This window comes from Mus musculus, chromosome 12 (assembly GCF_000001635.26).
Source record: "Mus musculus strain C57BL/6J chromosome 12, GRCm38.p6 C57BL/6J".
NCBI classification, from domain to species: Eukaryota; Metazoa; Chordata; class Mammalia; order Rodentia; family Muridae; genus Mus; species Mus musculus.
The window spans coordinates 34,812,341-34,839,775 of NC_000078.6; the positions used below are offsets into that span (position 1 = coordinate 34,812,341).

Consider the following 27,435-nt stretch of genomic DNA (forward strand, 5'->3'; position numbering starts at 1 on the left):
TATGGGAGGAGAGAGCTACAAATAGAGGCTGGCAATGAAAATAAGAACAGAAGCCTGACTAATCTTAGCACATCCTAAATCCAGTGGTTACTTACTGAGCCCTATGCAGCAAGTAGCACGCTGGATACTGGGGACCAAAATGAAATGTCACTCTTCATCTGAGGTGCTGATAATAACTTTAGAAAAGAAACTTAACACATGAAGGAACTGCCAGCTAGCTTGATAAGTACAACTTAAAAACATTTTCACTCCATTTCACTGGAAAATATGCACCAGTGTGAAAGACAAGTGTTTAATAATGTCTGAAATAGAAATGATAAAATATCCTCAGTGCTTTACAATGGTAAAAGTCTGTCCAAATCAGAAAAGAGTCAAGAAAGATAGCACTGGAGTAGGCCTACATCTCTGTAGCCTCAAGGCCTTTGCTCTTTAGAGCAGGATACATCAGGCCATCTCACTGTTCATTCTTGGGCTGTTGAGACAGTGCCTTTCCAATATCAGGTGTAACACAACACAGACAACTTGCCTTCACAAAAGCTGTGCCCAAGGTCTGTGTGCTAGCAAAATGAAGGCAGCTGTCTTGGTTTTCTGTCTAGTTCCTATGATAACATGATTTGGTGAAAACAGTGTAGGAGAAAAGGGTTCATTTTAGCAAACAATTGCAGGTTGTGGCGCATCGCTGTGAGAAGGCCAAGCTGGCAGGAACTAGAAACACCTTGTCTTATCATCTCCATACAAGCGCAGAGAACAATCAATCAATGTAGGCATGTCTGAAGGTCAAAGCAGCCCAGGAAATTCATTAGCAGATGAGCCTGGATGCAAGTTGACAAAGTCTAACCATCACTGCATTTAAGGAGCTCTTAAAAGGCACATGTTTAAGACTAGGCTGTGCCACTTAGAAAAAAAAAATGGACAGTCTGGAGCCATTGCTCTCACCATGAAATATCATAGGACTATAATGGCTAAAAACATTTTATAACACTTGCAGAATGTACTGTTTAAATACTGCATTAATGTGAAAAATACAAGCATCCTTTTGATAAAGTATATCAGTCTAGGATGGTGACAAGAGTATAATTCTGCCATCAGCTATGTCAGGGTCAGTATTGTCAGCATTATCCATGAAAACTAAGGCTGTGGCAAAAGCTTAAAAACATGCAGCTACTCTTACACTGTACATACAAAGCATTTCATTAATACATTGTGGATAGACAGGTGGACGGCTGCGTGTGTAGATAAAGGGAGGAACAAATTAACATTCACGTTAATTGTTCACATTCAGAATATGTAGCTAGAAACTTCATTTTAGGGTTTAAAATTATTTCCACATTTCCCATTAAATAGCAACCTATATAAGACACGCCTCCAATCATAATTTGTATAACAGTCAGAGGATTAAATTATCTGGTTTTAGAAACAAAGCAGATATGTACTATTCCAATTTTAATAGTTTGCACTTTCATTTCATAATATTAAAGGGGATTTAAGAGAAATAGAAACTCCCAAAGAGAAAAACATATATGTACATGTAGTAGGATTACATCAATGATTTTAAAACAGTAGTTTTACCAATTAAGTATAATTAGCAAAAAGAAAAGAAAAATGGGAAAAACAGTGACCTTTGTTTTATGTACAGTTACTTTAAAGACAAGATAAAAAATATCACAGAATGTTTCCAGCCCATCTTGATTTTTCTACTCATAATTTTTCTTTTGTTTCAAGTCATTAATGCCTTTTATTTCACCATATTGGGGCCCCATTGTAAGCCAGCTTACATCCTTCAGTGCAAAGACAACCAATATACACATATTCATATACATATTACTTAAATATGTGTACGTATGTAATTATACATACACATGTCTTATCTACTTATCTATATAGACAAGTATTTCAAAGTCAAACAATTCATATGTCGCCCAGCTATTTATAGGTCAACACCAGTGTGTTACACGATGTGCTACTATTTCAATTGTGTAGTTTGCCCTTTCCTTTCAGTGAGTATCTATGATGTTTACAGAAAGAAGAAAGTAAATTTATAGTTTAGCATGGCTGTGTTAAACTATGAATAATATCATATTATGCCCACATAAAAACTTCCCTTAGACAAATGAGAGACAACCACTTTTCTGAAGCATTCACTTAATGTGTGGCCCCTTGTTGACAGTAATTGAGAAATGGCGATCAGAAGGGCTCAGCACAACTAATCGTCATCTCAGGTAGCCCTGTCCAATGTCATCCATACAGGGGACATAGAATGCTCACAGTGTACTTGTGCTCAGGGCATTCTGGAGGATCACTCAGTTCATCATGCCTCACACATCTCTGTAAAATGTTGATGATTCAGGCTCAGTAGCTTCGGGTGGACCTGGGACCTGGGTACTCAGAAGCTTGCAAAGTACTGATTGTATGTGGGAAACAGTGAATTGCAGAGAAAGCTGGAAATGTGATTTGCCCAATTCCCTGGCCACCAAGCAATGCACCATCAGTACTGGTAATTACAGGAGATCCCAAGTTGCTTCCAACAATGTGGGAGAAAGAACATTACAGAAGAAGCATCACAACACAACGCCGAACAGAGAGGGCAACGCTCCTCGGGAGCCACTGTGGGAAGGGAGAGGATATGCTGCCATTGCTTTTGCACAGTGGTCGAGAAAATATCTATGATGTTCACAGAAAGAAGAAAGTGAGAGAGAGAGAGAGAGAGAGAGAGAGAGAGAGAGAGAGAGAGAGAGAGAGAGAGAGAGAGAAAGTTCCTTGCATTTTCTACTATATATGTAAATGGGACCAAGTCATCTTGCTGGGAAACAGAAGTCTGGATTATGAATAATACTTTGTAAAAAAATATTTACACTTAATTGGCTTATAGGATATTGTTTCATTCATTTCTTTTTTAAGGACTAACTTATATTTTGTGTGAATTTGTGTTTTTCCTGCATGTGTGTCTGTGTGAGGATGTTGGATATCCTGGAGCTGGAATTATAGACAGTTGTGAGCTGCCATATGGGTGCTGAGAATTGAACCCAGGTCCTCTGGAAGAACAGCCAGTACTCTTAACTGCTGAGCCATTTCCTCAGCCCCTCTTTTATTGGTTTCTTAACTAGAACCTTGAAGTAATGAAATCAAGTTACTGTTCTATCATTCCCATTTTAAAGATGAGAGAAACCTAGATTCAGGGTAGGTAAATGAGCTTTAGGGCATGAATGGCAAAGCCTAGGACTTAGGATCCTTGGAAGAAGTTTGCCGACTTTCCAAGGGACTCCACTCCTCAACCTACTTTATCCAGATGGGTGTTTTCCTCTCTTGCATCCACTCCAAGTCTCCCTCCACACACACACACTAAATGGATATGAATAATAGGGTTGTAGCTTGGGGAAAACCACAAGAATAATGCTGTTTCCTTGAAGCCTGATTGTGACCAGAGTGGCCTTCTTGTCACCAGTCAGGTGCCAGAAGCCAGTGTTCCAAGCCTCCTGTTCTTTGCTCGCATCGGCATAAGTATTTAGTCCAAAAGGAACAATGCACTCTGCACAAAGTGAGCACACATCACTGTATCCGTGACAGTGCTTCCTTCCCTGTGGAGAAAGCACACACCAAGAGTCACTGAATCTTTAATCTACCACAAGTGTCACACTTGCTCTACTGACTCTGAATTATTCATTTGTAAATTAATGTACAGTTCTAACTGAGAGCTGTGTGCAGCATGCGGGGTGGGGGCTAGGGGGGAACTTGGCCATCGTTAAAACTCAAGAACAAGAAAATGAGTGAGTTTAGAAATACAGAAACATTTTAAAACATAAATATGTGAGCTCACACATCCTTGCACCAACTGCCATCTGAGGTTAACTGGTCCCCTTCCAAAACAGAACTTAAAAGAGTATGGTTTCCATCACTAACCAGATAAGGCCATCTCCATCATCTCCATCTCCATCATCTCCATCATCTTCATCTCCATCTCTCTTCATCAGAAGGCTTCTGCTTATTTACTCTATGCTTCTCAGATGAGTTTCTTGGCACTGACCCTAATGGTGGTCTTCAGAGCTGGTGGCACTCATAGTCAACATGGGGACTAGCAAGCTGCCTGTGCCTCTAGAAGTCACATGGCATCAGGATCATAGAGATGGAAGACCTACTTCAGATTCTGTCTTCCCTGCTATTTCTGCAACTTGTTTTCCTACATAGTTCAACTGAAAAACCACCTTCTCCAACACCATTCAAATAAATTAAAGGCTTTTCCCCATGGCTGACTGATGTCCATATTCTCACCATAAAACGACTTGCTCCCAAAGCCTTGTACTGCAAGGTAGTTTGATATTCCCTGGTTTTCGTGCAACCATTTTGTAAGATTCCCACTTGGTGATTTTCCTATTCAAGCCAGGTGGGACAGAATGTAAAAAAAACGCATCATGGAGAGTAACTCACTGCAGTATTAGAGAAAAAGAATATGCAGAGTACATACAAGACTCAAAGTGGGGCTGGCACTCCATTCTCTTTTAAGAATGTAGGAATGGGACTAATTTCATAATAGCTGAAATTATAAAATTCAAAGAGAAAAATGTAATTATGAAGAAACTACCATAAGGAGTACAGTATTATACGATTTAATATTTTTGACACATCATGGATCTGTTATAAAGCCTTCTTTATTCAATACTATGAAATGTTTTAATGAAGATGTTGTATTCTAATTGTGCAACAATCTGAGGCCAGAGAACAACACAAATCCCTGAATCTTTCCTTGCTCCAGTGAGACATGGCGACAAAGAATGCAGCTTTTATATCTGCAAGGTGATAACCTTAACTTACCTAATAATTTGTTTTTCTGAGCTGAGGACCAAACCCCGAACTTTCTAGGCAAACTCTGTTCCACTGAGTTGTCTGCCCAGCCCCTTCCTGCTCAGTGCAATACATCTTGTAATGCCTACTCATTATCAGAGCAGCAGAATAAAATAAGTTCCAAGGCTTGTTCAGAGTGGAGCGTGGGAAAACACACTCATTGGTCAAGACACTTTGCACTTTATGCTGTTTTTTCCATATCTTTGCTCACAAACTGCTTCAAAATGACAGACATCATGGCCAGTTCTGCAAGCCCTCTTGTGCTCACACCACCTCTCCATAAGCAAACCTCTTACACTGTGGGCTGCTTATGTAAGCAAAATTAAAAAAAAAAAAAAAAAAAAAAAAAAAAAAAAAAAGGAAGCCAATAAAGGCCCCAAGGATTTGGGATGGAACCAGACTCAGAAAACCAAGCAACAGAAGTTGAGAAAACTGTTTACATTTGTCTCTTTCAAGCTGTTGTAATTACTAAATATGTAGAATCTTAAATCACAGGTAGAAAAATTCAAAACTGAGAAATTGGTTCATTGTTTATTTAAAAATTTAAGAGCCTCTTTTCAGTGTGTCATGCATTCTTTGACAGGAGCTGTGCGTTTGTAAGGGATTAAAAAAAGACTAGTTAGCCTCGCCATCAATGTCATTCACCCTGCCCACTTGATTATCTTGAATTTGTCAGTTTCCTTCCTTACCTTCCTCTGTTGTCTGTCTTCCATTCAGTCACATACCCTGGCGATTCTTCATAAACCTTTTGAATAAAGCATCCTGTTTTTATTCTCTTTACTGAAGCCTGTTCCTAATTCTTGTCGGCTAGAAAGCTAGCATATGAATGAATGCAGTAGTCATAGTTCCAATGGCTTTTAAATCCATCAAACCCTCAGATATTAAATAAAATATATTCCACCCTCCTACAGTAGAAAAAAATATATAGCTTCATTAATTACAAAGCAGGCCAGATTTGAAGGTATAATTCTCAAGTTCTTACGGTTCCAGACCAACAAGCTGTGTCAAAAGAAAACTTATGTCCAGCTTTGGAACCCTAATTCCCACGGCCAGCCTCAACTCACCACCATCCCCAATGCCAGACCTCTGCAGATGTTCTCTCCATTATCCTACCCTAATAGATGCCTATTAAAATCTTATATAGCCATTATGGGCACTTCAACGGCTTCTTTCTCCAAATTCCCTTTGAGCCAGGTATGAGCTCATTTTCCTACGAGCATCCAATTGTCTTCTGTGTGTGTCAGTGGGACTTACAGCCGCGCATCTGCATCAGGACCCACGTGCTTGCTTTCCTGATCAGCTAGAGTACAAGTTTTCTATGGTCAACACTAACATTACAAAATACTCTACTTCAATGTAAAGAACGTGTCAGTCCTTGCACTCTGCACGTGTGAGTGAGGAACAGGTTGACGTTGGCGCTGATTACAGGCAGTGTTAATAAAAACCATTAAGAGTAAAAATGCTCTGGGGCAAGGACTGTTAAGATTAAAAATGCTCTGTGTTTTGTGTTTGGACTTCATAGATTCCTTTAATGGAATGAAACGGGTTCTGATACACGCTTCTACCCGACACTCTTTTACAAACACTTTGCGGTTTGCAGGGTGAGCACACTGCGATTCCTGGGATGAAGTACAATCCCCAAACACAACAGTGGCTTGTGCTCTAGGATCATAGGAAAGGAAGTTACCAAGAACACTTCTTACAGCTTCCATCGCTCTCTTTTACCTTTCCCTCAACATTTTTTCTGCTACGGCAACTGGACTAAGGGCATACTGACTTTACTAAATGCTGCACAGCAAGCAAACTACACCGGAAACCTGGCACCATGTCTGACACATACCAGAAGGCATGAAATAAATCTTCAGTGAATGAATGAATAAACAGAACAGCAATGTGTGAACAGAACTGAAAGGTAGCATAACTTTGAAAATTATATCTGATCCAGGGTTGATGAAAAATGACCCTTATTCCCACCCAGAGATACCTTCAACTTATTGTGAGAACCTATGTATGCTGCCCAAAACTAACAACAACAACAAAATAACAAAAACAAAAAGAGGACATTACATAAAAACGTTCACATAGGTTATTGATGATCTTGAAATGAATAGGGCATCCTTGTAAGGCAGACACAGAGCTGACATGCCGGGGAGAAAGCTGAAGTGCAACAGCCAGAAACTGGGGAACATGGCAGCCGGCAGGTGGTAGAAGAGAAATGGGTTCTCATCCGGGGCCTCAGGAAGAGTACAGTCCAGCTGAAAATTGCATTTCCATCCAGTGAAACAATTCATGAAAGAAAACTTTCTCTAATTTTAATTAAAATTAAGTAGCAATTTGGCACAGTAGCTGCCGGAAATGAATAAAAGTAGAAACTGGTCTTCAAACAGTTAAAGTAACCCATTCAATACCTAGATGTCAATACAATAGAGTCAGTTGGAACAAGGCTAGCTTCTCTGAGAGGCTTCCCAGCACCTCTGGAGTCCCTACTCAATGCTGCCTGCAACATGCTTAGTATCTGAAGTTTTTAGATATAAATGTAAAACTCAGATACAACCTCATCTAGACCACAAGATCGGAGCAATGCTAGAGACATGTCTGATTTATCAAAAAAAAAAAAAAAAAAAAGGACAAAGTTTCTAGTACATGGTTCAGAAAGATACTAAGGATGAATTTCTTCATTAAGCCACGTGTAATCAACATACAGCAGAATATGTCCTCAGAGTGGACACTGTGGATAAGGCTGCTCATGGGGAATACAGAAAGCATAAAAGTTCAATGAAAAGGTAAAATGAGGGCACTGAGCTGTGCGACAGAGTGAACACAGAGGGAGATTTACTGAGAAACAGAAATGATGGGTGTTTCCAGAGCTTGCCATTACGCTCTTAACCTTATATGAATAATCTCAATAATTGCATAGTCTTTTACTTAATAGTTAAATGTATGCAAAGCAAGGAAACATAGGTACTTTTAAGGCCCAAGGAATATGAGCACTCTTCCCCTTAGGGGCAGTGAGGAGAAGATTGTATGGGATGGAAGGGTCGCTGAAACAGAACTCAGATGTTTTCCTCCTCCTTATTGCTGCAGAGCACACAATCACAACAGGATGTAGGCATTTCCTTAATGATCCTGCAGTTACAACAAGTAAAATAAACAATCTAGCCTTAACATGTCACTGCTCCCCGAAGACGTCAGCTTTCCCTTGCAGTTTTAGAATTAGTCACTCATTTAGATCGGGGCGAGTCCCTATGGAATCAGGGAGTTTGTGATCAACTAATGGGTTGTGGCATTATTATGAGCAGATATTGCTCCACGGGGGCTGGGGCATTGCATCATTCAGGGCTCTGCGTGACAAACAAAGCCTACCCAAGAGGTTGCCCACAGTTCTGAGAGACAAGCCCTGCTCCTGATCCTCATCTGTAGATGCTGGCTACCATCTTCAGAAAAATATAGTCATAGGGCAGACAGGAAAGGAACCAAACTCACTAGCTATCTCTAGTTGATACGTAAGAGGTTGCTTTCTCCATCAAATAACAGTACAGAACTGAACCAAAAAGTTAAAAAATGAATTTGTATAAAGATGCACAGGAAGTGTAAGACCCAATTAGCCTCTGTGGAAGACTGCAATTATTTGTGTACTTAAAAGTTCATCATTTTGTACAAGAAAATCTAAAATTTCATGTAAGTTGAAAATGTATGTTTTGAACTTTTTTGCTACTTACTCGCTGTCCTTGGTTGCTCAGTTAATAAAGTAAATGTCTGTCAAACATGAGGACCTGAGTCTGATCCCTAGACATCCAAGCATGGTAGCATACGTTTACAATCTTGTGCTGGGGTGACAAAGCAAAGAGATCCCTGCTGCTTGCTGGCCAAACATCTGCCTACCCTAAAGGCAAGCTGTTGATCTATGAGAGACTTAAGTATCTCAAAAGAAAAGGAAAGTTAGACAGCACCTGAGGAATGGCACCTGACGTTGTGCTCTGGCATCCATAAACATACATGTTCTCACACACACACACATACACACAGCTACTAATAAGCAAAAACTGCATTAATTTTTAAAGTTGGAATTATTAGGTCAAAAAAGCCATCGAAAATGAATGGTTATAATTTTTATGGACAGCTTGGCAACCCTCAAGTCCATGACACTTCCTCACTAAGTGGGAATTCGGCATCTTGTCAACACACAAAGAAAAGAGAGCGAGAACTAAAGGAACCAAGTAAAGGAGGCATAAGCTTTAATTGGAAATGAAGGCTGGAGCCAGGCATAGTGGTGCATGTCTACAAAAGCAGCACTCAGGAGACAGAGGCAAAATGACCTAATGTAAGTTCGAGGCCGTCCAGGTCCCAGAAAACAAGACGAAGTAAATGTCAGCATAAACACGCACATGTGTTTTACTCCAACAGAAAATGTTGTGCTTCCTCGGTTTACTGCCTTAGGAACAATTCGTTCACAGAGATCTTAGCTTCCTAATAATAAATTAAGACACAGTAAATCAGAAATGGAAAAGACTGCTGTGCACTGAGTCATACACGCAAATCAAAACAACATAAAGATTGAGCACACACGGGAAACTATAGAAAGTAAGGCATTTGAAGGTGATTTAAAAAAAAGTTTGAGCTACCTCACATTCCCCTCTGCAGTCCCTTAAAATTATTACAGCGTTGTGAGAGTGGAGGGAGATGGAAAAGAAGACAGGAGGGGTGTTTAAATCTCTTAAAGGCAAACACTGGGCAATAGAGAAAGGAGGAAAACATTGGGTAAGGGCTTCATAGAATGTTGCCAACAGAAGGCTGTCCACAATTATTTTGTATCAGAACCACAGCTTCACTCATGAAGCTTCAGAGAATACCCAGTCAAGCACTGCTTTATAATTGTGTTCATAAAAAAAAATCAGTGCAAATCATCTATCACTGTATATTTAGCCTAGATTTTTTTTTTACTTTTAATTGATTCTTCCTAAATTTCCCATCATGCATCCTAATCCCACCCCATCCATTTACACACACCTTCTGCATTTGCAACCTCCCCATCCAAAATAAAATGAAATAAGATAGAATATTAAACAATTCTTATAGTGGAAGCGTAGTGTGTCACAATGTGTTGCATAGTATACCCCTTTGTCAGCACATCATAATTATGTAAGGCCTAGTCCCTTCTTAGAAGGGTACAACTGTAATACTTTGTTTCTGAGCCTCCTTTGCAGTTAGATATGCCAGGGGATTGAATTATACCCAGTGGTATACAAACAAAAGCACAGAACCTGTTACCACAAATATCTCACTTCTTCCATAGTTCTTCCATCACTTCAACAGAAGAGTGCCCAATGTCTTGAAACCATACCCTGAAGAAGTTCAAAGGACCAGACCTACACAAGACCTTGTACAGCAACTAGAAATAACCGTCATGACTCTGGAAAGTGTGTCTAGACTCCATGTGACTAAGACAGAAGGTTTGTCTATAGTGTTACAACAGCAAAGGCAATAAGCAATCTCTAAACTACCCACACATGTAAATTGTGAAAACCAAAACTGAGAACAAATAAGTTGTCCAAATACATTGACACTGAACAGTGTAGAGAAAGGCATGTGTCTCTCTGAACAGTCTAGAGAAAGTCCTGTCCCAAGCACCATTGCTTGGGAACTGGAAAATGAATAAAACGTCATCTCTATATTTCAAAAATAATTTCCAATTTGGAATTTTGACTTAGAAGTAGCAAAAGAATAAATCATTTCTCTGTTAAATTGATGAAAAATAGTTTAAAATAAGTAATAAATTTATAGCAATGCTTCCCACGAATACTGTAACCTGGGATATAATCTTGTCACAACAATATCTTCAACAGACTGATCTATTTTACTATCTGGGAATATTTTTGAATACTATTTGAAGTAGATAACTGGCTAAGAGCCTGAAGATGTTTGGGCTACTTGGTGCTTCGTGTAATAGGACCTGACCCGCATCTCACTACAAAGCCAAGGTTTAGTGTGTATCTAGGGAAGCCATAACCTACTTCATTTGTGCTAAGAGTCTATTTCATTAGCTTTCATTTTTATGATAACATACTGGTTAAAAAAAATGAAGAAAAATCCTCACTTGAACATTATGTTATTTGTTTGCAGCTTTGTCCTGGTTTTAGCTTCCTGCTTAATGACCAAACGGCACCACGGTGGGTAACGCGCTGGAGCGAAAGTGGTGAATCATTAAAGAGTTCGTAAATTTTAAAAACAGGGGCAGGCCTTCTGGGTCCCATATGCTTCTAGAAAACTCACAGTTGTGCTGTATTAATTGAACCATGAAGCCTTTATTAGTTCCCTTTAAAGATGCTTGCGGCAAAGCTTTTATTAATGCTTGCCCTCGAATTGTTTATGCTACTTAGCATTTCCATAACAATTTATATTTCAAAGAACTTTTTGATCATTAGTTAAGTCTATTCTACATTTCTATAAGGGAATACAGCTGTTTAGCAAAACCGAGACAAGAAGGGAAATTCCTGCAGTAATTTTTTTTCCCAAGATTTGCCAATGAATGTGAGAAGATGGACCGAATACAACATTCACAAGAATGCTGTGGAGCTCCTGCTTCAATAAACAAGCTCGTTCTCTTACTGTTAGCAGGTAGACCATTTCTGTAAGTATTCCCACAGTGATGAGGAAGGGAGAAGCAAGTTATCATGAACAACAAATTCTATCGGTTGATGGAGTAGACAGGGCTATAGCCACAGTACTTCAGAAAGCTTCTGAGGAGCCCCAAAGGGCACAGCTTTTCACAGATCTCCAGGTGCCATATACATTGGCCCTGTGCTTGAAAAAATTCTTATAGATTCATTTTTCTAGAAAATTACATCATTAAAATTATATTTGTCAAAATTAAAAATCACACCAAGATCATTTTAAGGTTGATGTACACAATTATTTTATTCTTGAAACAGTTTATAGCTCAAACATGTTTTCTAAATTTTGTAAGGTTGTGTGAAAAATCTCTTCTGTGTTAAACTTCTCTTGAAGAAAAAATAAAAATAAAAACAGAGGCTGTGTAAGCATCCCTTTGGCCCATCTTTTACCTCAGAAAACTGGGATGGCCTAGAAAGCAAATAAGACCTGTTAGGCTCTGGAATTTTCCCCACAAAATATATCTCCTCTAGGTTTCAATGGACTATTTCATGTGGTTACCATATGAAATGTTAGCTAACAAAAGAGACTTAGCATTTTTCTTCTTTGCAATGCCACCAGATGAGAATCAATAGGGCTTTTAGGCAAATGAAGAGTATTTTGCACGTGGCAATATCTTTCATCTAACTCCTAGCCCTCTAGAGTTTTATGGTAAAGCTCACTGACAGAAAAGAGTCTGAGAATCTGCGTTTTGAACACCGACCTACGTGATTTCTTATCTGCTGTTCGGGGAACACAAAGTTAACTGAGCCCTGAAAGTTTTTCCCTTTGAAACTTGGCCATCCATATAGAAGATATGGAATCTAGACTGCTGTCCAGAAGAAACAGGTTTTGTAGTCTTACATTAAAATACATATGGCACTGAGTGGGCCAAAACTTTAACTGTTTCTGTCTCTGTCTCAAAGGGTGCTGTCCATAGGTAGAATGTATGTTTTACTAGGCTGTATCCCTGCTGGAGAGCATACTACCTGACAAAGAGTCCATACTCAGTAAGTTTTGAATGGATAAATAAATACTTTAGCTGCATCAATCAGCTAACAACCATGGGGAGAGAGACTTCCCTCCGTATTTCCCAGCACACAAAAGAATCCCAAAAATTCTAACTTTGAACATTATTGGGGTAGCAAGATTAAAATAACAACCAAGTGCTATGTACAAAAATCAGTACTTATTGTTTGACTGAATACATGATCAAGAAAGTAATCATTTTCTTTGATACCAAACTGTATTTGAATATGGATAGAAAAATGTTTCTGAGTCTAGTATTTATACAGGGGAAAATAAGAAGTCACAGTACTACGGGGCCAGTATTCAAGGCAAATACAAGTAATCTGAGAGAGTCTTACAAAACTTTTGGAAGCACTGCAGCAAGTCTATTTTTCTGTCTTGTACACAAGCCTAGGAACTGCTTACGGAAGAAAACAAAATAAATAGATGATGATTGCATAAGGCCAATTCAATCCTTGGTTCAGAATTTAGAAAGCATTTTCTGATTGAAATGACTGTCTCACCAGTGATATGCGTCTCAACAGGACACCGGCAAGAGCAATATTAGAGCATTGCGATGACCACACCAAAAGCATTTTCTTTTACTTTGTACTCTAGGTCTCTGATTAGAGTGAACTATTAGCAATCAATGGACATGATACCTATAGGAGTCAATGCTGATGAAATTTTGAACTTCATTTGTAAATACTTCCTAGTTAATTGAGATTTTTGTCAAGTAGAACTACGTATGTGCTAAAGTGGCCCTAAGATCAAATGAGCTTTCCTCATGGCTTCTTATTTATGGACTATTTTTTTCACTTCTCCTAATTGAACAATTACCATAATGGGCAAGAACTTTTGCATTAAAATAGCAGCCTCAAAGAGTATTTTCCTAAAATCAGTATTATAAAATCAATATTCTGTGAGGCAGGGTATGTTTACTCTAATTGCCAAATATTACTTTGAGGAAAAAAAAAACCTATATTTCACTATGGTGGCTCTAAATTAAGTACCTTTTTTAACTATGCAATTTTGAAATACTAAATCTAAATTAAAATAAATACCCACATATTTAAATGCTGTGTAGATAATAAAGATCATATTTTTGTCTCAATAGAAAGGTTGATAATCCTGTCCTATAACTGTAGTGAACAAGACACCTCACAGAATACACTTCAACAGGCTCTTTGGAGGTAAAAAGAGAGAAGAAAAAGAGGAAAAACTGAGATCTGCAATTCCAAATCTTGTTCTACACAGAGCGATAGCATCCTTCCCAAAGGGACCTTGTACAAATGATCAACTCTTGGTCTCCTCTCAAATGCTATCTAAGTTAGGGTTGCTCTTGCTGTGAAAAGACGCCATGACCATGGCAACTCTTATAAAGAAAAATATCTAATTGAGACTGGCTCACTGGTTCAGAGGTTCAGTCCATTACCGCCATGGCAGGAAGCATGGCAGCATGCAGGCAGACATGGTGTTAGAGAAGGGGCTGAGAATTCTGCATCTTGGTCCACTATGGAAGCAGCAGAAGTGAACTGTGATTCAGTAGTGAGCTGGGCTTCTAAGGCCTTAAAGCCCACCACCCCCTAGTAATGTACTTCTCCCAACAAAGCCACACCAAATCCAACAAGGCCATACCATCAAATAATGTCACTCCCTATGGCTCTGTGGGGGCCATTTCTATTCAAACAACCACAAATAGATGAAGTAAAACTTTCGGCATATAATGCTTGTTTCAACAACCTTTCCAATAGATGTCACTGCATGCTGAAATTTGAGTGCTGAGCCATCAGGCTATTTAAGGATCCAGGCCTAGGTAACCTTTCACCTGTCCATCTAGACGACACAACCCCAATTATAAGGCACAGCTGTGATCAAAACTTTGGACAATCTTCACATCCTTTACAATCGAGTTAGACTTTCCTATCATTTCCAGGCAACAGCCTAATGGAGGCCTGGGAAAATGGTTGAGAAGACAGTGGGAATCAAGAGCTGTTCCTCTAGGGAGCAGCACTCCAGAGGGTGGAAGCCTTGGCAAATGATTTGCTTTTATGAGCTCTGAATATCATAGTGCATTGTCTTTGACCTAGAGAATGGGGTAACTCAAATTTATCACGGTGCCACAGAATATACAGAGGTAAACACTCCTATAATGACTAAAGCAGAAAATGCTTTTACAATCTATTTGTGACTAACATGTGGTAGTTGACCCTACTCCATCTTCTCAAAACTTGGATCGTATTTTGCTCTAAAAGCAACGCCCTGTTCCTGGAGGCATGGGTGTTGGCTGCCCTAATCACAGCAGTACTAAACCACACATATCACTCTGGTCTCATAGGAAGCAGGTGCTGAGATTATTATTAAATACGTATATAGGAAACAGGAGGGGCAGCAAAGAAGGGTGGGGAGGAGAAATATCCTTCCTGTGTGTCAAAGAGATGGAACACATAACTGACTCCCAAGACTGACAGCACAATTTAAAAACAAATAGAAAGACTACGGGTATGAATTAAATTCTTGCATCATATTTTTTATAACTGCACATAATTTAATCTGAACATTCATTTAGAAACAGATGACTCAAGGCCCAGTGCTCAGAAAACAATGCAAATGCAATTATTCCGAAAGTAAACTGGGTTAATAGAGAATTCACTATAAAATGTAAAACTCAAAATATATTATTCTATTGTTTAATCTTCATGAAAAATTGTTCCTTGATTAGTTCAATTGCCTGATTTGAAGCAACACAAAGCAATATCCTCCAAATAAAGTACGTTACCAGTTCTCAAAGTACCAGGACTGACCTGGCTGCACCGGCGAGCTCATTGTGGGAATCAGAAGGGCTGACGGTTGCAGATGTAGAGTCACAGCCTGCTCTCAGCTGAAAATGGTTGTTCACGTGGCAATGGCAGAGAAGAAACCTGGAGTATAAGAAAATCACACTGTGTATTATCCAGATTATGTCCATCACACTAAAAACCAGAGAGCTGGCTCTAGGATTCAGCTCAGTTACAACTTGACTTGGGCCCTTGAGAGTCACATCAACTTCTTAGTTCTCTCACTCTTTAGCAATAGAAGAACAAATGTGAACTGGGGTTAACAGGTCAGTGTTGCTGTGTGTCTGGTATGAATGTGGCCCTAGGCTTGATCCCCAGCACTGAAAAGGGGACAGAAGCCAATGTCCATCTTGCTTGCAGCACCGGGACTCTGGGGGGAAAGGAACCAATAGGAATAGAAGGAACCAGTGAGTGAAAAGGCGCTCCACGTGTTACAGATGGCTCCCAATCCGCCACTTCACGGCTGTTTCCATTCCTATAGAAACTGAAAATTGATTTTTTTGGAGTTATGGATATAAATATCTCACTACATAGCATTTTTAGCTATTATTGTCAAATATTTACTTGTAGAAAAAAGAACCAGTTGCTGGAGGAAAAAAAAATAATGGCCTAAAAAAGCAACAAATAAGTCATGAGCCATAGGACTGCCCAGAAAGTCCCCATTACACTTTCCACTTCTTGAAATCTTTTGCAATCTTGTTCCTGTTAAAAGCAGTAAGAGGCACTCTTTCTAGGAGTGCCACTAACTAGATGGACTGACTCCGCAGAGGGAATTTAAGGGGCTTTCTGCTTCGCGTCTGAATGCACACCCACATCCAGGCACTTAGAGAAAAAGCCATTCCAAGGACATTTTCCTAACTGTTTACTGGAAAGTCAAAATTAAAAAAAAAAATAGAAAGAAAAGAGAAGAAAGGAAACTTTTAAACTGCACTTAGTAAGCATCTAACTAAAATAGATCTGACCTACAGTGTATTATACTGAGGATACCGGAGCTCTTAGAGTCCTGTCTCTCTACCTCAAGAAAACACACATATTTATTGAGACTCATTTCCCATCAGTATTTTGAAAGTGTTATTACTATTTTTGCAAGAAAGTATAAAGCTGGATATAAATACATACTTCTTTGAAGAAATCTATAACAGCACCAAGAACACCGCTAATGCTGTAAAGATCTTAAGTAGAAATATGCTAATGAGCTATTAAAGCAGCCTAGCAGAACAGCATGCCTGTGTATACAGACGGCTTCACACTCTCTTCCCACTTTGATAACTACAAAGTCTTAACAACATTAAAAATGGACATCTGGCAAATCCTTTTCAAAAGTTACAGTGATGTGCTCATTTTACCAGCACAATCAATAAATTTGTGATTCCTATATCAGTAAGAAAGTGGCATCCCGACAAAAGGATAAACAAAGAGCAAATCCTTTGTTTTTATATAGGAAAAAAGGCCATTCTGATATTGACAACTGAATGGAAGACCTTGGTGCCAGACTTCCTATAATGACACCACCTACGTAGATCTTCACGGGCACAAGCTGCATTTAAATACTGTATCAATGTTTTTGAGTTATTGCTACAAGAGCTAAACTAATAAATAATTTTTATAAATTTTATGTCTCAACCTTTACCTCCCATCACTACAGTTTGCAGATGAAAAACATCAACATGACTTTCTGCTTCATAATTCAAGTAAATAAAAGAGTAAATCTACTAAGATTTAACTTTGTAGATTATTTGAAATAAGCAAGCATGGGCTGAAACATCTCATAAATGGAAATACATTTCCAAACACCAGTGACAGCCTGGGTTGGAGCTGAGAACTATCATCCCGAGTAAACAACCCAGACCTAGAAAGACAAAGGCTGTATATTTTCTCATACATAGATGTTAGTTTTGAATCTTCGTATATGTGTGTTTTGTTTAGGATAGCCATAGGAAACTAGACCATAGAGAGGGAGGACTTTCGAGAGATGAGAGATATACTGCTGTGATATGACAGAACAGAGGGATTAAACGGGCTGTGGGGTGCAGAATAGAACAGGGAGGAGGGGCAGGGAAAACTAGTAATGACATTCTGAAGACATCATATGAATACCTACTACTGTAATAGATGCCTAGAAAATACATATAAATATACATTGTGTGTGTGTGTGTGTGTGTTTGTGTGTGTGTGTGTGTGTGTGTGTGTGTGTGTGTGTGTGTGTGTGTGTTTTAAATAAAATTAAATACAGCTACTCTACAACAGGGGACATTACCCCTATTAGACAACATAGGCTGATAAATAAAAAGTCTAGTACCAGAAACAAGATACCTTTTTTGGAATTGGTGGCCAGGGGAGTCCCATAGAACCCCAAATATTATATGCTACTAGCATTGCTTTTGTCTACCACCATAAAACTTGACAGTATGACTCTATTGCTGAAAATACCATGTATCTGAGTTATAGAACATAGAGAAATAAAGTTGGTATTGACCTGGAAGTCTCATGATACTGATTAGCCATCATGTTTCTAAAAGACACTATGCCTGCTATTTACAGAAGTCACCTCTTACTCAGCTGTGCACTCTGTGAGCTACAATAACAATTGGTGGCAAGATATGACCACTGGTACATCGTGGCATTGATGTTGAAGTAACCACTTTCTAGATTTAAGGCCCACTCCAGAAGATAGTACCCTACCTGGCACCATTATCAGGGCCCAGCACCTGTTGCTAGATAGGTCATAAGCCCTAAAGAAAAACCCACTAGCAATATTCTGCTTAACAAACTCAAAACAAACTCAACTCCTAACAACTTATTGTTAGTCCCATAGATTAGTGCATCTCTCAGCTCTTGTCAGAGAAAGGTTTTCTTGCAAGAGAAGGTGATTAGTACAGAGACTTGCAACTAGTCACATGAAGAGAACAAAAGACAGTGGAGTGCAAATCCCTAAATAAGACAACTATATCACGATCCTCCCAATGAGGCTCCAAGATCATCACAGAAGAGGTGGGGCAAATACTATGAAAGCCAGAGGCAATGTATGACTTCAGGGAACAGTCTAGATACAAGAAGGCAGTTGAAAATATGAATTCACAGCAGTTATGACAGCATACACAAGAATTGTGCAAGCTCAAAACAGACAAAAATCTAAGCATGGAGCAGAAAGGTGGCTATGAAGTACTACCCAGGCAAGAACAGATAGCTCCTGGGAGAAGGAGAGTGAATTTTCTTTAAGAGCATGACCCATGGTCAACCTCTTCCCAAGGCAGGCCCTATACCCAAGAGTATTTGGGCAGCACATACTGGACTCTATTTATTTTTAAAAGGAGAGCAGGAGGGTAAGAAGGAGGAAGAGGGGGACGAGGAGGGGAGAGAGAAAGAGAGAGAGAGAGAGAGAGAGAGAGAGAGAGAGAGAGAGAGAGAGAGAGAGAGAGAGAGAGAGAGAGAAGTTTGAAGGGTAAGGAGATGAGAGACAATCTGGGAAGAGTTGGGGGAATGAGGTGAACAAGATCAAAATACATTGTATAAAATTCTGAAATGATTATTGAAAATGTTTTAAAGCCTAGCTGATACCCTCAGCTTGGCAAATAAAAGCAAGAGTGTCACAAACTGAAGATCAACTAAGCTATACACCAAGACTCTAGCTCATAAGAAAAATAAAAAATAGGTAATCAAGTAAGTGTCTAACAACTACCAAGAATCAGGACACCTTCAGGGACAACAGATGAAGCCATTCTAATCCTATCAAGGCCATGGCTGTCCTTCCCCCTCCTCGTGTTTTTATTCTATAATGCCCCTTGCTACAACTGACATCTTTCCCATTTACAAATATAACTCATCTCTCCAGATAACTTTCAAAAGCTTAACCATGATAGCATTTGTCACCTATCTCCACAAATAATACACATAACAATTGTCTGTACCAGGCTGATTGTGATAAGTATATATCCATTGGGTTTTGACTTCATAACTTGAGTACAGAGCGAATCTGGCAGAGAAACAAGAATCTGGCTTTGAAATGTCAACGTTTTTAAAATTTAAACAACTCTCTTTGACATTCAACCTTTTAAATAACTGCCTAATCATAACACATTTTGAGGCATTCCCAATACATTATTATTTAAATGTTTTACAGAAAACTAGAAGGCCTTTCTGTGTTGCTAGGCGTTGGTTCCCACTTACTGCACTTTCATTTCCAATAAGCCACATTAAGCTGAAGTTATCACTACAATTAGAGCCGTGTACTGGAATATAGTCATTTAAAGAGTTCTCCTGTTCTGTTTCGGGGAATATTGATCTGTGTGTGCAGTGATGCATGGTTGATACAATGGTATGTGGCTGCCTGGGAGGCTGGCTCTGTCTCCTTCTTGTGGCTACAGAAGCAGTTGTATCTATAACTTTGTGTGTATTCAGTGTAGGCATGTATATGTGTTTGTATGTATATGGCTATAACTGGGTGCCTGGCTAGACTGGCTTGTCCATAACCCCAGGGATGCTACTGTCTCTGTCACTGTGCCTATTTTGTTTGGTTGGGTTTTTCTTTTTTTTTTTAATATGAGTTCTGGGAATCCCAATTCAAGCCCTTAGGTTTGTATGGCAAGCACTTTACAAACTGAGCTATCTCCCCGGCTTCCAATCCACACTATTTAGAGACAAAATGTAAATGCAATTAAGAATGCTTTTATTTCCTTAGTTCTACAAGGGTTCAACGGTCAACATCTTTCAAGGTGAATGGATTTTTTTTTACTCTCAACTCTTCCCGCAGTTCTTTCTCCAACGGCACTGCAGAGCAGTAGACTAGAATATGGAAGTTTTTCTCCTACATTTTTATCATTCTTATCATAAGAGCAGATTATGAATCATATAAAACTGGCCCTCAAACTGGTTGATAACCAAAATAAAAAGGGAACAGGACACAAATGCACATTTTCAGAAAATATAATAGATATCTAGTTTTAATTAGGAGTTTCGATTAATTTGAACATTAGTGTCTAGAAATGCATAGGTTTATTCTGAAGAAAATTAACATTGTGTGATAGAAACAAAACTGCTATGACTCCTTTATTCCTTAAAATTGACATAAGGTGTACAACATCCCAAGAGCATGATATGTTTGCAACGCTTCACTTATGCCACTGGGAAGGGTCAGCACTGACACAATCTACTGCCCTAGCCCTCATCACTGTCCTTCCCTGTCATGTGACCTTCCCACGGGTCTTTCAATCTACTCATATGTTCAAAAACAATGATGCAAGTTGGTCACAAAGAACTTACACTCAGGGTGTGCTCTCTGGCTTTGCATAGCCCTCTGAACACACTGAATAATCTGATATTCCCTCATTAAATCCAAAGCTTAAAGAATTCCAAGTATCTGTTCATGGATCATACTGGAAATGGAGGGGTTCCTCTTCTCACCCCGAGGGCTGTCTCTCCAGCTCACAAAGAAGGGCAGGTATCACCTCTACGCTGTTTAAATATCAAGATTGTCTACCTAGTCATCAGTTTCAGGAGGCATCCACTGAGTTGCAGGTCTCCTATGTTAAAGAACCTCTCTAGCCTGGTACATTCTCACAAAGGATGGTATGATGAATTCAAAACTCCGACTGAATGGCAACCTGTTATGTTGCAGCAAGACTGAAGCCAGACTCCCTGTTTCCTGAACACCACTCTAACCCTTTGAGGTTTTTGCTTTTTTTCTGAGCATTATCTTACAGTTTTCTTTTATTATCTCATTTTAGTAATCTGGAACTATTTTGGAAATATGCTATTTTAAAAAAAGAATGCTTTTTCAATCTATGTTACTAACAACTACTATCACTACCATTTTTCTATGTATCTACTTTATCTTTCCCAGATTTACAAGTCAAATGTATGGTGGAGTCTACTCCACTGGAAGCCCTTCTGCTTGGTGGAGACAAGGAATCCCTGGAAGAGGCTGCCAAGCTATTCTATCCAAATTGGTAAGCTCCAAGTTCAGCAAAACATCCTGCCTCAGTAAATAAAGTGAACAGCAACCAACAAGGACAAGTGAAATCAACCAAGAAAGACATCCTTGCCTCTTCACACAAGAACACACACATACATGTACACCAACAAAGACATGAAGCCACATTAACACACACACACACACACACACACACACACACACACACACACACACACACACACACACCTTTTCTATCACAGGGCAAATTGGTTCATGTGCAAATCCCAATCATTGGGAGTTTAAGGCAAGATAACCACAAATCAAAAGCCAGCATGGGTTGTGCAGTAAGATTTATGCCAACCTGAGCCACACAGAGGAAATCCTTTTCATATCCATCCCCACCCTCTTCTCTTTCAGAATAACTGATACTTAATCACCCAAGACATCCTTTGCTCTTACTTGGATTTTTGGTCTAGTCTTCTATCTTGTTTCCATGCTAAATGAATGAGTAAATCTGATGACACAAAACCTCAAGTGACATTCAAGTTCCTTCAAAACTCTAATCCTTTTCTCACTCTCTTTCTTCTCCTCACATATGAAGCCGATGTCTTCGGGCCATCTGGCGTTATTCCTAGAATGAAACCCAACTTTTTTTTTTTAATTGGCTGAAAGATTTAAATATCCTTACTACTGTAGCATTACTTCTAGACCATTGCTCCTTGAACCTAGGACGGTGAAGTCAGTCACTACAGAATGGTGTACAACTGCCAGAAGCCCAACTTGTTTAGCTAGTGCAGAGGCTCAGCCATCAGCCAACCGGAATGGACACCAGTTTGTGCAACAGTATGGGAGTACTAAAGCTATTAGCTGCTGGTCCTCATCATCCCCATAGAAATCACTCACATGTCCATGTCTGGACACCTCTCTCTGCAAAGGCCACTACTACTTTCTCTCTCCTTCCTGCACTGAACTCTTTAAGGTCATGTTAACATGAGCATTCTTTTTCTCTTTTCTTTTAAGGTTATTTTTAAAGTTATTTCCTTTTTTAATTTATTCTCTCAGTAAGAGACAAGGGCCCACAAAGCAGGCAAAAGCACCAGAAACAGCCCCAACTCTCTCTACTAGGAGTTCCACAAAACCACCAAGCTACACACTATAAGATACATGCATAAGGCTGGGTTAGATCCATATGGGCTCCTGATTGTCAGGTCAGTCTCTGTAACACCCTATGAGTTAAGGTTTGATGATTCTGTGGGTTTTCTTGTGGTGTCCTTGACCCTCTGACTCCTACAATCATTCCCTCCCCTCTTCACCAGGATTCCCCAAGCTCCTCCTAATGTTTGGCTGTGGGTCTCTGCATCTGTTTCCATCAGTTGCTGGATGAACCTTCTCTGATGACAACTGGGTTAGGTACCAATTTATGAGTATAGCAGAATATCACTGGGCATCATTTCAAGGACTTTTTTTCCCATCTTGTTTGGATCTATCATAGGTATCTGGGCCATCTGGCCTCTGGTTTCTGGTCCTCCAAACAGTGTCAGGGGTAGGCTCCCTCTTATGGCATGGGTGCACATGAGATTTCTTAATCAGCCATCTCAAGCAAATAGCTTCCTCACCTACATCCTCACTGCATCCTGTTAACAATAATGGTGCCTCCTACATAAGTACAGTGCTTGTATCTGCCATGAGGCTGTTCTGTTCAGGGATTGTACTAAATCAATCTCCTAACTGCTTATATTAGGTACAGTGCATGGTACAGGGCAAGAGCACAATAAACTTGATGAATTAGTGAAGAGTAGGAAAATTTTAACCCTATGAACCATGAGTTATCTCATGTGGGACAAAATTGTTTATTCAGTTTTTCGCATACAATTCTAAAGGACAATAAGACAGTTCTTTCTTGATTTGACCAGATATGTGAAAAATATAAATTTAGAATCTAGGCCAATGCCATGAAGAGCAGATCCTGAGGAGTGAGTGCCTTCATGGGCTACAGGAGACACAGGACAAGGGCTGAAAGTTACTTAGGAAACGTGTTGTACAAGGCAGGGCTATTTCCATAGGCCTTTCCATCAGAAGTGATTTCTCTAATTGCTAGAAGGGTACAGTGTGTACCTTCTTATCAGCCTCCAATGTTTTCCTTCCTCAAGTGGGGACGGGCATGCTTTGCTATCAGACAGGTTTTACCAGCTCTATTTTGCCTCCAAATAAAGAAGATATAACAATGAGAGTGGAGCATGGGATGCTGAGAATTGTCCCTTCCAAAGTTAGCAGCAGCGAGAGGACTGGGCTCCAACATGACCTATGTTGTCCTGAGAAACAGAACAGTGGGCAATCTGGGGATTGTGATCTTGGGAGGCTGGTACCAGCAAGTGCCACAGCAATGTCTCAGTCTGCAATTTAACTTTCTCTAATACCACAAGCCACACTCAGTATGATGGGTTGCTGACACAAGGACAACATGGGCCAACCAGCTCCTTTCAGCTCATCCCATCCCTGGTGTCTGGGGGTTTTATCTGTGCAAGAACACTGGCCTCATTACCTACCTGTGCTCTCCTAGTTTTACCCTTAAAGTCTAGCTATGAGCAGAGTGTGGGGTGCAGAGGGCCACACGCCACACACACTCTCCATGCTTACATTCTACAAGCAAACACTAAGCTTCTTTCCAAGACTTTGGGAGAACAACTTAAACATGGGCTACATTATGGGTGTAATATAGAGCAAGGAACACAGCTTGGGAGGTTAGTTATGCATATATTTTGCATATTTAAGATAGGATTCAGTAGTCTATACTATAAATATAACTCAATGGTAACATCTAAAAATACACAACATAATCAGAAATGGCCTGCTGGATATTTCATTTCAGAAGAAGAAACCCTGCCAACTACAGTACCTGCATTGATTAAAAATAGATCTTTTGTAGTAGCCCTGAGATTTTACAACAACAGATTTAGTCCCCAGAGTATTCAGTACCCAAATTATATCCTCAACAATCCCTATTATAATAAATATAATTTTATCAAAACGTTTCACTCCATAGTTTTTCTTGGATGGTATTTGAAGTTCCGGATCTGCACTTTCCCTTCCTTGGACAAGAAGGAATCAGCCATCAGAAACATCAAATTGAGCTCATGTGAGCCAGAAACTGCAGGATGTACAGGTCCCTTTTTAGTTTTTCAGCAAAGTCAAAGAGGCTAGATACAGAGGGCCGGGAAGGATGACAGGAAGAGATGGAAAGGTGGACAGGGAGGGGGGAAGGAAGAGGGAGAAGGAGAGACTGCTTTATCTACCTGTAAATACACAAGGGACAGAAGTCCAAAATAGAATATGAACAGGAAGTAACAGTGGAAGTGGAGGAACTTGTAACAGACAACCCCTGATATCTGCACAGCAGGAGGGCTTTGTAACACATACACTATAACCTCCTGCTGCAGAAACCTTCCCCATGAAGCATGCTTAAAAGAATCTGGCTCCCCTGGTCTACTCCCTACCTCTCCTGTACAGAGGGGCAGGCTGTGATCAGCAAGCCAAATACAAAGGACCTTTATCCATCATTGTAATTTACAGTGGGGCAGATCTTCTTTTGAAGCTCCAATATTGTGTACATTAAGGGGTTGGGGGTCCGAGAATTCTTTAATGCTGGAACTTACCTCAGGAAGATCTGACAGTGTCTCCACACAGCAAAGTGGTCCTGTAAAAAAACGTCTCACTAGCGGGGTGGTCTAGAAGTCAATTAACCTCTCTGAGTTTCACTTGCTTAAACATGAATTATTTAACTTACCAGGTCATGTTGAGGATTAGCGGAAATAATAGGAAGTAACACGAAGGGGAACATACTCAAAAGATTGGCTATTATTAGCATTAGTATACAAATTGTACTTTACTTCAAGCCAGAGCCATTCTAAGAGCAAAGAGTGACACAGGGCACCTCCTGCTGCGGAGCACAGTTCTGCAGCACAGAGAGTAATCATCAACCTCTGCTACACTGACAAAAGCATCTAATTACTCAAGCTTTTTTCCTTGCTGTCTTTCTTTTAGAAGACAAATGTGTATTCTAAAGGAAAATACTGCGTTATCCTCTGCTTGTGAATACACCACGCTCACTTTAATCTTTCATTGATGTTACTTGCATTGTAAAAAATCACTTGAGTGTAAATGGACAGAAAAAAAATTTAAGTAAGCTAGTAACAGCTATCACATTGTAGAAATTTAAAGAAAACTGTGTGGTCTATTTCCCTCATGTGGAGAACTCTTCCAGGAAGAGCTATTTTTCTTCTGTCACAGATCACTTTAGCATTTTCAATAGAGCCTCAGGCCTATTACCTTAGTTACTTTTCTACTATGGTAAGGCTCCGTGACCAAGCCAATGTATAGAAGAGTTTACTTGTGGGCTTACAATTTCAGAAGTTTAAAGTCCATGACCATTATAGGGAACATGGCAGCTGGCCGGTAGTTAGGCATGGTGCAAAACCAGTACCTGAGAAGTTATTAGAGATTCGGGCCCGAGCACAAGGCAGAGAAAGCGCACTGGGAGGGGCACAGGTCTTTTGAAATATCAAAACCTGCCCCCAGTGACACTCAGCATCTAGCAAGCCCACACCTAATCCTTGCCAAACAGTTCTACCAACTGGGGGTCAAGAATTTAAATACAGGAGGCTATGGCGGTCACTCTCCTTCAAATCCCCATGCCTGTCTGTGGTGGGCGGACTTGCTGGTCGGCTTACTCGGTGCTCTATCTGCTAGTGGTCCATCCAACTTTAAGGTAGCAACGCCACCACTCTAGGCCTGCAGTGATACCCCAAAGGCGAAGAATAAAGTTCAATACCCACACACCACACACCATAGGCTGAAGCCACGGTGACATCAAGCAGCCAGGCCCTTCCTCGGTGACTTACTCCAAGGAAGCCCACATCTGAGATCCTTTAGGGAAGCTGTGCCAAGACATCTTCCAACTTGGCAGACCATTGCTTTGACACCTACCTGAAGAACCCAACTTAACAAATGGGCTAAACCTGCATCATTTGTTCCACCTTCATCTTCTTGTCCACTCTTGGGCTGAAATGAGCCTAAGATCTAGATTAATTCTACTTCTCCCTGGCTCTTTTTCTTGCTCCTCTGTAGGTGACTCACTATCTCCTACAGAGATGTCCTGTTTGAGCATAACAACACATCAGGCAATACCTCCATGCCCTTCATGCATTAATGTGAGCCCCAGGAATCGTCATCTCAGACATCTTGTTCTCTGAACTTCATCTGAGCAAGGAGTACAGGCCTGCCTATCTTGCACAGGCACCATAGTGACATTCCCACTAAGAGTAACTGTGACTCAAATATTGCAACTTAGTGAACTGGATTTATCACAGGAGCCTTAGCCATGCAGGGATCTACCCTGTTTTCACAATGAGCTTCTAAACACCCGACACCCAGATTTCCCACCAGGGATTTCCCAGCCTGTGTATTCAGGGCCCCTCTGAAAATGTAGATTCCGGACTTATCTGAGACAATGAGGTAAGTGCTCAGAAGCAAACATTTTTGGTGCTTTGAGTTTGGGGGGCGGGGGGGAGTGTGTTGTTTTGTTGTTTGATTTAAAGCATGTCTGTTTTGTTTTGTTTTGTTAAAGCTTCCACATGATTACAATTTAACATAAATGTGAACATGACTGGAAAATATAGGAATGAGGAAGCAAAACTACAAGATAGGAACACAATGAAAAGCACAGTTGGCTTTGGACTGACTAATTTTAATGCAAACTCCACCTCTGGTTTCTCTGCCCTAACCATCCCGGTCCTCACCAGGCAATGGCTAGGGCTAACAGTCACTTGCAGTCCCTGTAGGAATGAGTGACAGGGTATTTAAACTGCGTAGCACAGTGTTCAATACCTGGATGATAGCATTATGACAGTCAGGGTCTCTATTCTGCGAACTGTCTCTGCCACCACAAAATGCCGACACCCATCTTCTGAGGACTAGGACAGCACAGCCTACCTGAATGTGGAGAAAGGTGTGTTCATTGTGATTAAAAAAAGGGAAGTTTCATGGAAAAGCTGCCTTTCAGACTTAGAATGCTGGTTTTAAGCAAACATACATCCATCGTGTGCAAAAGTGTCCGCTTAGTCCAATTTCCTCCAAGTCTTACCTACCCAGATAATTTGTAAATAATTTCAATGGGCAATTTTTAAATTATCTAGATGT

At 40.0% G+C, this 27,435-nt stretch overlaps 1 protein-coding gene across 6 annotated transcripts in view; it reads right to left on the minus strand.

The window, feature by feature from the left end:
* The window catches only part of Hdac9 (histone deacetylase 9), an 869,516-nt gene that overhangs the window by 764,761 nt on the left and 77,320 nt on the right, over nt 1-27,435 (minus strand). For 5 of the 6 annotated variants that reach the window (XM_030246984.1, XM_006515264.4, XM_006515266.1 and 2 more), the window contains one exon: nt 15,297-15,413. In XM_030246984.1, coding sequence (XP_030102844.1) covers nt 15,297-15,318 — 22 coding nt within the window. In that variant the 5' untranslated portion in view covers nt 15,319-15,413. Of the gene's footprint in view, nt 1-5,525; nt 5,582-15,296; nt 15,414-24,893; nt 24,913-27,435 lie in introns of those variants that run through there. The other variant, XM_017315249.1, reaches the window with a different exon arrangement.